Below are 13303 nucleotides of genomic sequence, written 5' to 3' on the forward strand. Positions count from 1 at the left end.
CAGTTTGCTACAGAAGAGTAGTGCATAGCTCATGGGTATTGTAGAGGTCAAAAGAGAGGACCAAGTGACTTTCACCTCCCAGAGTACCTGCAAGAGTGTTCTGATTGAGCACAATGCTTTTGTTCAGAAGCAGTACACAAATGTCACAAGTCGTGCTTCCAGCTTTCAGTTTTAACTATCACTTTGGCACCACTGGAAAACTGCACTCTCACAAGTTGTTTGTGAGGTCCTTTGGATGTTTTAAAAAAGGTTCACTTAGTTTCTGCTGCTGCTTGCCTTTTGTGGAAGTAATAACCAACCTTGGGTAGTAAACAGAAGTGAGGCTCCCCCAGCTCTGCTGTCATCCAAAGAAATGTACTGATAAACTGGGGGAAAGGAGAAGGGCTAGAACAATCTTAACACTAACTTCATCATCAGAAGGCATTATAAGTGTCTAAATCTACCACGGTCTTTATGGGACTCTCAAGGGTCATTTCAGACATGACTTCAGCCTCCAGTATAGTAGACCTTTGTTTCTGAGTTAATGAGGTATAATAGAACTCAAGTAACATTTTCTTTGTAGTAAGGAGGTAAGGAGAGGAACTAAAAATGGAAGGGAATATGGAGAGACATGTTCCCTTTAGGGTCTAGTCATGGAAATTCAATTTCCAGATAATATTGCCAAAAAGTTCAGACCTCATACCAGTGTGTGTTTATGAAGACTGTATTATAACTATGATATTTGACTTCAGATTGGAGTATCCTCCTTGGAGAATGTTCACTACAGACAATCAGCAAACAGCTCAAGGATGTGTGCCGGATGTGTGGAATCTCTGCCGCAGACTCTCCTTCTATCCTTAGTGCCTGCCTGGTTGCCATGGAGCCCCAGGGGTCCTTTGTAGTGATGCCAGGTAAATTTCCTCTTGTCAGTTTCATTAATTAGGTATTACATCAGTTTGGTTCATTCAAACTTAAATCACAGGCACGTGTAGAATATCTCACTATTATTATATCTCTGTAAGAGAATATTGTACTTTGAGCTCAGTCATGGAAACCATTTGATCTCTTCCAAAGGTAATGGTTTGTGATTTTATTGTCTTTGCTGACCACAATTTGGGGGAGAGGTGCAAGTCTGGATCTGAGGGAGAGCTCTTAGAGCCATGATTAAGGACTATTGCCCACCCCTAGTTACCTCTGTTGCCTGCACCACTTGGAAAGTGACATAACTTCATTGTGCTTCTGTCCTTATCTATAAAATGGGAGTAATAGTTAGTACATAGAGGTTACTATAAAAGTTGACATGTGGTAAGCAAGCATTTGGTGTCTGTTACTTACAACATTTCTTATTTAAATGGTACCATTTTTATGGGATTGTTATCATTTAGGAGACATACTTTATTGTGAGCAACCATAGGAGAAGAAAAACTGGAGATTTATATTAGTAGAAATACTACATAAGTAATTTAAAAAAATATTAGCTGGACTCAATCCAGTTTTATCTTAAAATTTTCAGTGTTAAATGAGGTGGGTGTGTGATAGCTATGTGCTCTGTGTTAAATTCTTTGAAAATATTTTAACAATTGGGTCCAACTCTAAATGTGTATCCACCACGATATTTGCACTAAACTGAAACCACTCCCCTTCAGGCCCTCTGAGAACCTCATTCCAGGGATGTTCACTGCTGCTGAAGGGAACTGACAAAAAATTCTTTTTTTTTTAAAGATGCTGTCACAATGGGCTCTGTTTTTGGCCGAAGTACTGCACTGAACATGCAGTCTTCTCAGCTGAATACCCCTCAAGACGCGTCTTGTACACACATCTTGGTGTTCCCAACATCATCAACCATCCAGGTGGCTCCAGCAAACTATCCCAACGAGGATGGGTTCAGCCCTAACAATGGTGAGTGGAGGCCTCTTTGTAACCAGTTAGAGACCCTTCTATCAACATGGCACAGAGTTAGAATATGGAGGTACCGTGCTGCTGCAGGTAGTTCTGTGGTGTAGTGAAGAACACATGAAATAGTACTAGGATTGGAGGGTTGAGGATCTTTTTGGTTTTAGAGCTTCAATTTGTCCCCATTATTATTAAGACCAAATAAAGACTTTTCCTCAGTTGGGTAATTAATTTTCCTCTGTTTTTCATTAAAGGCAAAAATAATTGCCTGATAATGCCTTGCACATGGTGCCATTCTTTAAATAAATATTTGTTGATCTGCTTTTAAATGTTGAAGTACAAGGCAATATGAAGGTAGTGCCTTCCTTCCTCTAGTCCTTGGGAATCTAATTTGATTAGTCTTAAGGGATTGCTTTTGGTTTGAATATCTATTATAGCATTTGTTAAAATCTATTTTTGAACTGTGAAATGCTCAGTATTAAGCATTAATTTATACAATTTTTAAAGAGTTGTTTTTTAATAGGTGGCAGCATTTACTCATGTTAAATGGGGGATAAGGAAGGATATCAGATTTTATATGTAGCATGATCACAGTAAAATAACAAAAACATGAAAAAAGGGAAAGATCATAACAAAAATCTTCATGCTGTTTGGGTTATGGGTAATTGTTTTTTTCCTTTTTACACTTTCCAATTTTTTTTTTTTTTGAGTGCACCTTACTTTTACGATGTGGGAGGGAAATTCTTAATGAAAGCCTGGTGCTTTGATCTGCTCTTGGAGGATGCCTCCTCCTGTTTCAGGGCAAGTTCACACCTGTGAATGTGCATTCATTCAGCCTTCAGTGTTTTGGCTGCTAACTAGATGCATAGATGGTAGTTTACTGTGTTCTTAATGATGCCAACTTTAACTGTAATAATTAAATTGCTTCTTTAACTGTTTTACTATATTTTCATGTACCTTTGGAGGCTACACAGAGTTGTGGGGCTTTGTGTGCTTTTTTCCTCTATTCTGTTAATAACTCCATGTCAGGAGGTCACTGGGGAGAACAGAATGAAACCACCATTTGCAGCACCAGGCATGCAGTCATTAGCTCTTAGTAATGTGTTAACGACATGTGGCCATTAATCATAGGTTCATAAAACATGATGTTGGTTAAGTTGGGGATATGGCATCTTTTTAATTTCTATATTTTTCCTTCTCCTCCTCTAGATGATATGTTTGTTGACCTTCCATTCCCAGATGATATGGACAATGACATTGGCATATTAATGACTGGGAACCTCCATTCCTCTCCCAACTCCTCCCCAGTTCCCTCCCCAGGCTCTCCTTCTGGAATTGGTGTGGGCTCTCACTTCCAGCACAGTCGGGTAAGGGCGATTGGAAGGAGGTTGTTTAAACTACCTGAACCCTCAGGAGAATAATCCTTGTGACATATGATCATCCTTTTACTATATATACCTTTCTTCCTGATGGTCTAGCTCTCTGCCAGAGAAATAAGAGTGGGAAAATAACTCTCTAGTTCTATTTTGCATAGAAAGCAGGAATTTGAAAGAAATGTATTGTTTATGATGCATAATTTTGTAAAAAGAATGGTCCTACTGCAGATGCAGGATGTTTTTGTGGGTTTGTGTATGTTTCATTTTGTTCTTAGGGTGATGGAGATGAAACCAGGCCAAGCAGCACTCTACTACTGAGCTACAGCCCCAGCCCAAAGTGGGGATTTTAGGCAGTTGTGTTTTAGAAAAAAAATAGTTTTGTTTGCTTGCTACTTCTCTCTTATTTTAAAAGTATTTTTACTTTTCTCTCAAAATAGTGACTTTCAAGAGGACACAGCCCTGTTTATTTAACATCCACAGTTAAATGTTCATTGAGGAGCACATTGTTAATGGTTGCTTGTTTTGCAAGGAGCCTGTCTGTCTTGCTCTTATCTGTAGTTAACCTGCAGGGGTGGCAGGAGCCACCAGGAGGCTGATTTTACAGAAATGTCCAGGTTAATGCCATAGTATTAAGGACAAAACCAAACTTGCGGCTGATTTCATCTTCAATATCCCAGGACTCTTGGAGGCAGATTGACAGTTAAGTTCAAAAGGTGAAGGTTACAATGTTCAAAAGTAAAAGGTTCTGTTAGCTCCTGTTCACTTTGTTTCACATCTAGATGGTTCATGCCTCATCACTAAACTGTATTTTTTATTTAAAATGCTATGAGATTAAGAAAAATAGCCATGTTTAGTATCTTAGGCTGAACAAGTGTAAGCAGCCCAGCGCACACTCATTTTTTTAAGACACAAAAATGGACTTAAAGGAATTAGGTTTCTGTCAGGTGGAACTTGTGTTGCCAACACTGAAATCATTGAAGGATGGTCAAGAGAATGATGAGGATTTAAAGCTCAGTTTAGTCGCAGAGCAGGTGAAACCAGGGAAGGACACCTCAGTGTCCTCATGTTACTATCTGTCCCTCTAACCTCTCCTGGAAGGAAGCAATTTTTAAATGTCTTTGTTTTCTTTGTAGTTAGTTATTTGCCAGTTAAAAACAACTCGCTTGTTCACAGAAGATTCTTGTAATAAGAACCCTAAACACAAAATTTGTACTGGATGATTTTAAATGAGGATTTCTGCAAATTGTGGAGGCAGGAGACCTGGCAGCTCAGAACACGGATCCTGAGTCTGGAGAAGACAGCTCTGTGCTGCGGCTCTACCGATACCTGCCCTGTGGTCTTGGGCAAGCCTGCTCTGCCTCTCTTAGTCTTAGTTACCTCATCTGTGAGATGGAAATAACAGCATCTGCTTTCCATACACATTGTCATTCAGTTTATCCAATAGCAAACAACTAATCATTGAAACGTGATATTTCTTTTGTAAGAAACAGAGGTGTGTTGTATTTTTCTCATTTGTTGGAGCCTCAAGTCCTAAAGTCTTTAATTGAATGTCGGTTTAAACAACATAGTTCTGAAGCTAGTCGGGTGGCCTTTTTCAGTTCTAAGCTCCTGCAGCCAGCTGACCTCCATGATGCTTTTAGCTTTCCCTTTTTCTAAACCAGTAAATACTCTTTGATAACCAATGAAGACATCACAATAGGAAAGCATGTGTTCAAGGTGGCAGTAAGTTTTTATTTTTTAACCCACTCAGAATTGATACAATTTGATGATGAAGGATCTCTTCCTACCTCAAAACAAATTTATCACCCTAAAATTGCTTACACTAGAGGCACAGTTTTAGTTCCTAAAGCTAGCTGAAAGAATTAAAGGTGATGAGGACATTGGCTGCAGAAAGGCATAGTGAGCCTCTCACAGAGCTCACTATGCCTACAAGTTCCTACAAATTACAACACAGCTTTCCCATGAGAGCGTCTCACAGTGGGCAGCCAGTGCTCTCGCTGCCATGTAGACTGGTTTGTTGCCATTGTCCTGTTGGAGGTTTGTGGAGCTGCGTGGTCAAGTGCTCGCCTACATTTTTTGTGGTTTCTGGTAAAAAGAGCCCATGGACGCAGAGCCGAGCTCAGCTGGCAGAGGCTGCAGTCCTTCCGTTTCAGTTTGTTGCATAATAATTCCATGGAGCAGATTCTGCATTTTGTAGGGGAAAAAAAGCCAGAGCAAGTAAATCTGGGCTTACTTGACTGATGATCACAGTTTGCTGGCACCTTCTGCCGATTGTAGTTCTTGTCGGTTGACTGCTGTGCCACAGAGACAGTGCCTTCCCTGTTTACCTGTCTCAGTCACCAGGGGATTTTGTGTGAGATACCACCAGGCAGGGATTAGTCACCACAGTGTCTGGAGTGAATTGATGAAACTTGATTTTTTTTAAACTTCATGACAAATGCTGACTGTGCTTTTGGAATCTTGTTTTTCAGAGCCAGGGTGAGCGTCTTCTCTCGAGAGAGGCACCAGAGGAGCTCAAGCAGCAGCCCTTGGCCCTTGGGTATTTTGTGTCAACTGCCAAAGCTGAGAATCTCCCCCAGTGGTTTTGGTCATCATGTCCCCAGGCTCAGAACCAGTGCCCTCTCTTCCTAAAGGTGGGTTTCGCATTGTATTTGAAGTTTGTGAGGAGTGAGTGATCCATGCTCAGATTCACTTTTGATTAGAAATTTCTGTCTCAGGCACCATAGTCCTTTTCTGTTCTGTTTCTCTCATCTCACTTCTACTCCAAGGATATTTTCGTCATAATCACAAAGAAATGAATCCACACTAATCCTAGTAGTACACTTTGTTGGGACCTGAAGGATAAAGGTAGGAGGGACATGTAGTTCAGCTTGACACTCCTTCTCCAGGTCCATATTGCATGGCTCCAAGTGAAGGTATTAGTAACTAGTTGTCCTCTTCCTCCTGCCATGAACTGTCAACATTCTTCATTAGAGAAGGGCCAGAGTTTGCTTTTTAAAAACAAAACAACAAAACCCCTCACATTTTGGATCTAAACCAAAAGATCTCCTATTTGCTGATGCTATGAAAGAACAAATGAAATCAGCTTCTTGCCCACAGGTTGGCAAGAAAACAAAGGTCTGACAGTATTTCTTTCTGGGACCTTGGGGAGAAGGCCTTGGTGTGAAGACTGAATGGCAGCAGCCCTTCAGATTTCCCTTGTGGTACCACAGTTGTACCTCTACAAATCTTTCCCAAAGATACTTTGGCAAAAATTACAAAAACATATGTAAAAGATTAAAAAAGAACCTAGATTCCCATCAGTAAAGGGGCTGATTGGATCAGCTGTCGTGCACCCCTGCTGTGGGGTATCAGTTATCCTTAACAAAATGAGGACGGCTTCTGCTTGATCATCCCAAGTTGTAGATTACCGCAGCACACACACATACTTGCTTATATTCTCACAAAGAAACAATGGAAGGTTAAATCACAAACTTAACACACAATTTTCTTTTCCTAATGACTTTAACATGCAATCAAGAAGTAAGATTAAAAAAAAAACTACACAAAAAATCTATGTTGTTTTTATTTTGAATTAGAATTATTAGTGTTAGTCTAGATTTATTTATTTATTTTTCCTGTCTAAAAAAGCATGCAGAGTTTTTAGCTGTGTCTACTGAAAAAGCTTACAAGCGGTGACCACTTGGCAGCGGTGGACACCTCTATTGTCAGGTTTATGGTGCCAAATACTATTTGTAATTGAGAAGAGCCAGGGCTCCCTGAAAAAATGACTGATTGCAGGTCTGAGTAAGAAGTATTGAAGATGTGCCTGGCACTTCATGTCACCCGTACACGTTTTTAAGGTCATACCAAAGGCCCCAGGAACCAACTTGCAGTGTAATCACTAAGGCAAGAGTAGGACAGTGAGATCATTAGAAAGAATAATAGTAGTAGTAAATTGAAATAAATCCTTGAATTCATAGTTGTAGTGAAAAAAAAAAAACAATAAAAATATATAGTAGTTACCTTTCGTAGCTATTAGAGCATCATCTTGTTAGTTTGAAAACTGAAAATAAAGGGAAAGAATCAAGTATTCATATATTACCTTTAAATATTATATATTTTTTAGTTATTTAATAAAGTAAACCATCCTAAATCCATTAGGTGACAAACTAATGTGCACCTTTATAATGGCTAGAGTGTACTGGTACCACCTGACCCCGTGAGCGTAGTACTCCAAGCAAGACAACCAACGTTAGATGCCTTTTGATGTGATCTGATTATAAGGATACAGCCCCAGCTATGAAGTATACTTGCCTGCCAGTCCCAGAAGTGATTGAGCCCTCTGGATCCAACTATGTTTTATGCAAAATCTGGAAAATAGAAGAATATGTTATAAAGAACCACCAAGATAGAAACCAGGCACATCTGGACTGTGGGGCCTTTTACAGATTAAGTCTTTAAGAGGCCCATGACTTAATCATTTGCAATGTAGAGACAGGTTGGCTCATTATTAAAAGAAAAAAAAAAAAAACATTTTTGAGATTATCAGAGAAAATTGTGCATGGGTTGAGTATTGATGATATTAAAGAATCATTGTTAATTTTTCCTGTGTATGATATTACTCTTTTTTATTAAAAAAGGTTTTATCAGTTAGAAACACCTACTCAGTTATTTGCAGGCAAAATGATAAAATATTTAGGTTTTGTTTTAAGATAAACAAAGGGAAATTTTATTTTAAAATAAACACAAGGGGATATTTTCTAACTCAAAAAGTGACAAATAGTGGCAATTGTGATATGAGCACATGGGACCTTATTATATTGTTTTTTTTTTTTTGTGGATGTTTGACTATTTCTAGAAAGAAACTGTGGTGGATGAAACAATAAAAAGAACCCTGGAAGTTTGCTTTGTTTTCCCCTCTAACATATGGACTTATTTGTGACCACGCTGGGGGGCTACTGAGCAGCTTAGATTTCACAGATATAAACCAACCTGCACTTCTACAAACTCCCTGCTTGGGCAGCGGGGGTCTCCCTCTTCTGCACTGTGGTTGTCTGGACCTGGAAGGTGACGATATTTGCTCTTTCTCCAGGCTTCACTACATCACCATATCTCTGTAGCACAGTCGGATGAACTTCTCCCTGCCAGGAATTCTCAACGGGTTCCACACCCTCTGGACTCCAAGACCACATCTGATGTTTTAAGGTAGATTCCAACCCAGGCAACATAGTTTGAAATGATGATGCTCCTTTGCTCTTGTATTCTAAGTTGTTTTAATTTGTGATGTTCTTGGAGAAGATGCTGCCCTTAGTGCAGTGCACCAGTGTCTGGTTACCAGTGTGAGCTGCTGTCCCCCATATGTTGGGACAGGCAGTGTAGTGTACTTTGTCCACTTAGATAGTTTGTGTGCGATTACAGCTGCTCTGCTTCCTGTTCACAGGAGGCATTTCATGATGAGGAAGAAGAGGTCAGTTTTCAGGGGATGGGAATAGTTAGAAGCTTGTGTCTGAAATTAAGAAGTGCTTTGTGTTGAAAAAATTTTTGACTCTCTAACATGGATTTCATAAATAAAATTGACTAGAACATACATTCCGCAGTTAGAAACTGTATCCCAGAAATGTGTATTAATTCTCTTACACAGTCTTTAGCAATTTGTATAATCATAATTTTTAGTGGCATTAATTTTAATAATTAAATAATTAAAATTAAATAATTAAGATACTAATAAATTTGTATTATATAATATCTTCTGTTTGACTCAGTAAATCCAAAGTATTCATCTGTAATTGATAAAGACATTGCATGCTTTTTAAACTACTGGGTCCTTGAACTGTGTATTTTATGTTTATAGTACATTTCACTTCAGACTTGGCTCATCTCATTGCTTAGTGGCCACTTGTGGCCAGTGGCTACTGTAGGGAAAAGTGCAGGTCTAGCAGAATAGGGGACCATGAGTCAAGGACCATGTGACTGCGCCTGGGGCAAGATGAAGAGTAGCTTGAAGGCTTTCTGCCCCAGGATCTGGCTGTTACAATTTGAGAGCCGCCTGGCCTTCCTTCTGGCTCCTGCCCTCACCCGTGTCTTCTCTTTGGCAGGTTTGTTTTGGAGCAGTACAACGCACTGTCCTGGCTCACGTGCAATCCAGCCACCCAGGACCGTACTTCCTGCCTTCCCGTCCACTTTGTGGTGCTCACTCAGTTGTACAATGCCATCATGAATATACTTTAATTGGAAAGCACTTGTTCTCTCTGGCTCAGTTTCTTCTCCCGCAGCCTCGGTCTGAGGAACCTGCTATACTTTGCAAATAGCCCACATCCTTTTCTTCAGACCAGTCTCCACAGTCCCGCACTGTGAAGCCCTCAGCAGGCACATGTTCATTCTGCAGTGCTCATGACCACAGCGACTCCTTGACACTTCTCTCATGGACCTGGGAACTTCCATAAGCAGTGACTTTCAGCCAATGTGTGGTGTGTGCAGCCCCCCCCCCCCCCCAGCCACTGGTCCACAGGAAGTAGTGGTTGCCAGTGGCTTTTAAGAGGGAAACAGAAGAGACAGTGTCCTTTTGCACAAGAGTCTGTGTTTTCAGCCTCTGCTTAAAAATGAGGGCCACAGAGCCCTTTGGATGAAATCCTCTTGTTTTTGATGTATGGCCTGTGGGTTATCTGAACTCCATTCTCTGGGACTTTTTAAAAATAACCAGCTCAAGTACATGATTTCATACCGGGGTCTCCGTCTCTCAAACGCTCCCATCCAGATTGGCATGAATGCTTTGGTTGACTTCATACCTGTGTATAGATTTGAAAGGTCTGGAGACTGCTTCATTTTATTTATTTTAAGTTGTTTTGGTCATTTGTTTTTGTGACTTTCTTTTCACTTTTTGATTCTTGAGGACCAGGTACAGTAGCTGAAACCCAACTCAGATCCACCATAGGATTCTTTGACTACATACCTCTGTCCTAGAAGCCGGAAAAAGAGTGAAAACAAATCGGGGAGACCATGCCTAAAACGTCATGTGTTCATGACCACCCAGCAGTAGATCTTGTTAAGAACACACTGGGTTTTAGGAATTCTGCCACGCTCAGTGCGCGGCCCACGTTGCGTGAAGGATGACACTTTCACACCAAGGCAGTCGAGCTCTGTCCAGAGCCGTGGAGGCAAGTACCTTAACTAGTTTTATATAGTCACAATGGAAATATATTTTCTAGTGAATTCTTATCGAAAGCCAGTTCTCTCCTCTCATTAGAGCAAAAGGGACTCATGTACATATCACAGTGGAAAGTGTTTGCTCATAAAATCAGTTATAAATATGGTGAATATTTTCTGGACCATAGGAATATTATTTCAAAGAAATATTACAACTTAACCATTAAATTAGTACTTGAAGTTGAACCTTCATGGTGGGACTTTTTAAAAAAAAAAAAAAATGCCTTTTTAAAGCATTAATGGCTAATTGAAGTATTTTATGACTCCTCCTTCCAGGCCCAGAGGGTTGTCTTTGAGACCCTGTTTCTAACCCTTGTGTTGCTGTGTGTTTCTGTCTGAGGGCGGTAGCGGGCATGGACCGGCCTCCCGGAGCCACTTTGACCAGGCCTTGAGCTCTTGTCATCTGTGGAGAGAATCATGCAGATTTTAAAAGTTCTTCCAGGAGACTTCCATGTCCTGGTTATTAACAAAAAAACAAAAAAACAAAAAAAAAAAAAAAAAGGAAAAAATGTAATAATTGATATGATTTTGTAAAAGTATTTTTCTTGAAATAATCTAACGTTTAAAACATTATATTAAAAAAAGTTGTGTGGTGGGAATGTGAAAGCAGAGAAATAACTTGTAAATGGATAATTTTGTTCTCTGTGCCACCAATTGAAGGGGGGAGGGATCGACTTTCGCAATGTATAGGTTAAAAAAATCTGATATATCAAACCATTTGTATCTAATGTGTACAGTGTAAAATTGACTTTAAAAATATTGCAGTGCTATTTTTTCTTAATCAGAAAGGAAAATTCTCAAGGCCTTTTGAAGAGCATAAGATGATGAAGATTGTAAACTTGTATAAAATTATCTTGGTGAGAAGACACATTGTAAAGTAGATATTTGTAATCTTTTACCACTTTGGGGTTGCTTTTTTCCCAGAATTCATCAGAACTTTGAATTTTTTTTTTTAAATGGGCTGTTTTTAATGCAGGGGCTTTTCTTCCCTAGAAACCCAATTCTAAGCAGAAAAAGGAAAAAAAAAAGCAAAAAAAAAAAAAAAAAAAAAACCAACAAAAATTTTAAAAAGGCAGCAAAGGGTAGTTTTCATCTGGTGTCTTTTATTTAAGTTTTTTAAGTTAAGAAAAGCTGGTGACATATTTATACGTTTTTGTGCAAAAATAAATGAATGGCAATAGATTTTAAAAAAATCTTATTATGTACTTCTGTGTGAAAAAGTCTGTATAATATTTCCCTTAAATATGCATTATTTTACTTGTGAGTTTTTTTACTGAATTAATCTGAAATGTACAAGCCCTGGATTTGCTACAGAGTGAAAAGTTATTTTATTTTTTTTTATTTTTAATTTTGGAAATTCTGCAGAAATCAGAACTCTTAACCATGGTTTGAACTAAAAAGGGGCAGTGGGGAGGGGAGAAGGGTGGGATTGTCCAGCATGCTTGTATGTATATTTCAGAAACTTTTTTAAATGTAAAAGCTGTACATTTCTGGGAAGTTCTGAATTTCTTTTTGTTTTCTTTTTTCCTTCAAGCATTTTGCAGTGAGCTTCTTTTATATATAGCAAACAATTTGAAAGAATACAAAAATATGTGAAGTTCATTTAAAAAAAAAGACTACAGTATAGCGCTGGTACAGTACACTAAAAGACTTTGATAAAAAGAAACAATAATAAAAGGCCTCCATTTTAAATGTCATTCATATATACCTTGTGGATGAGAGCTATATACTTTTACACACTTTTTTAGAGGAATAAATTATTGAATTACTGAAACTTTGAGTGGCTGTTTTCCCTCCCATCCTGCCTTTGTAATGAAATTATCTACACCTGTCCAAAAGGTGTATTTACTATGGATTGAACATAGAATTTACTGCTCTAATCACACTGGCAGCTGTTCTGAAATGGTGTTCTTGTATTCCCATCACAAGTGCATTCCTAGATCAGTTTCTAGACGCGAATACATGCACACAGCCTTGAACTAGGAGCCCTGGAGTTTTAAGTCCCTAACCGTTTTGAGTAAGTCAGGTCTCACAGTGTTTCAGGCTATAAGATCGTGACCAATCCCAGAACAAATTACAAGACTATGTTCATATTCTACCGCCTTTCTTTTCACAGTCCCAGCCAGTTTCTTTTTGATTTTCCTTGGAGATAGCAGCAATGTCTCTCTTGCTGTTTTGCTTATTTGCAGACTGGTGACAGTAGCTTGCCATCTGGCACACCACACACAGGCAAATCCCTTGTTGACTGCATACCGAACTCTCTGTTGCTCTTTCCTCTTTTGGTCCATCCATTAGAAAAAAACCCCTCATTCTAGAAGGGGTTTATTCCCTATCATGCCCTGGTGGCGTCTCTCACTGAAAATGGACAAGCCCCGAGAGTTGGCATAACTTAAAGTTGGCAGAGCATTGTCTAAATTTAGAGAGAAGGCCATTGAGAGAAGTCAGCCCCCATTATTTCTTCCATAACCGAGGGACAAGGGACATCCTGTGAGAAATACTTTGCAAACTAAAAAGCGGTTCATGTTGTGATAGTAACATTGAAGAAAGAAAAAAACGAGGCCAAGGTTTTGGTTAGCAGATAGTGCTCGTCTCCATCTCTTCCGATCACCACTGCCTTATACGTATAGTTCTGTACAGTGTTTGCAACTCTGCTTGCCAAAAGAATCCCTAAAGAACCACACATTTCCCAGATCCTATGTAATCTGGTCATATGATTCTTGTGTCATCTGAATAATCAGAATTAGGTGATATTTTTATAAGCATTCATTAGCTTGGATACTTGGCTCATAGGTTGGCTAGTGCTTTACCCGGCAGTTAGTGTTGGTTCTATTTATAGTGGAAGGTTTTCACAACTACCACTGTCTGCCCCG

The 13303-nt window shown here is 39.2% G+C and overlaps 1 protein-coding gene across 2 annotated transcripts in view; it reads left to right on the top strand.

Annotated features, from left to right (window-relative positions):
• Positions 1–12207, top strand: part of Med13l (mediator complex subunit 13L) — a 301062-nt gene extending 288855 nt beyond the window's left edge. For both annotated transcript variants that reach the window (XM_027949108.2, XM_071616977.1), the window contains exons 26-31: positions 732–890; positions 1702–1878; positions 3082–3239; positions 5720–5881; positions 8323–8435; positions 9326–12207. In XM_027949108.2, coding sequence (XP_027804909.1) covers positions 732–890; positions 1702–1878; positions 3082–3239; positions 5720–5881; positions 8323–8435; positions 9326–9458 — 902 coding nt within the window. In that variant the 3' untranslated portion in view covers positions 9459–12207. The remainder of the gene's footprint in view (positions 1–731; positions 891–1701; positions 1879–3081; positions 3240–5719; positions 5882–8322; positions 8436–9325) is intronic.
• The last annotated feature ends 1096 nt before the right edge of the window (positions 12208–13303 follow it).

Source organism: Marmota flaviventris, chromosome 1, assembly GCF_047511675.1.
Source record: "Marmota flaviventris isolate mMarFla1 chromosome 1, mMarFla1.hap1, whole genome shotgun sequence".
Lineage (NCBI taxonomy): Eukaryota > Metazoa > Chordata > Mammalia > Rodentia > Sciuridae > Marmota > Marmota flaviventris.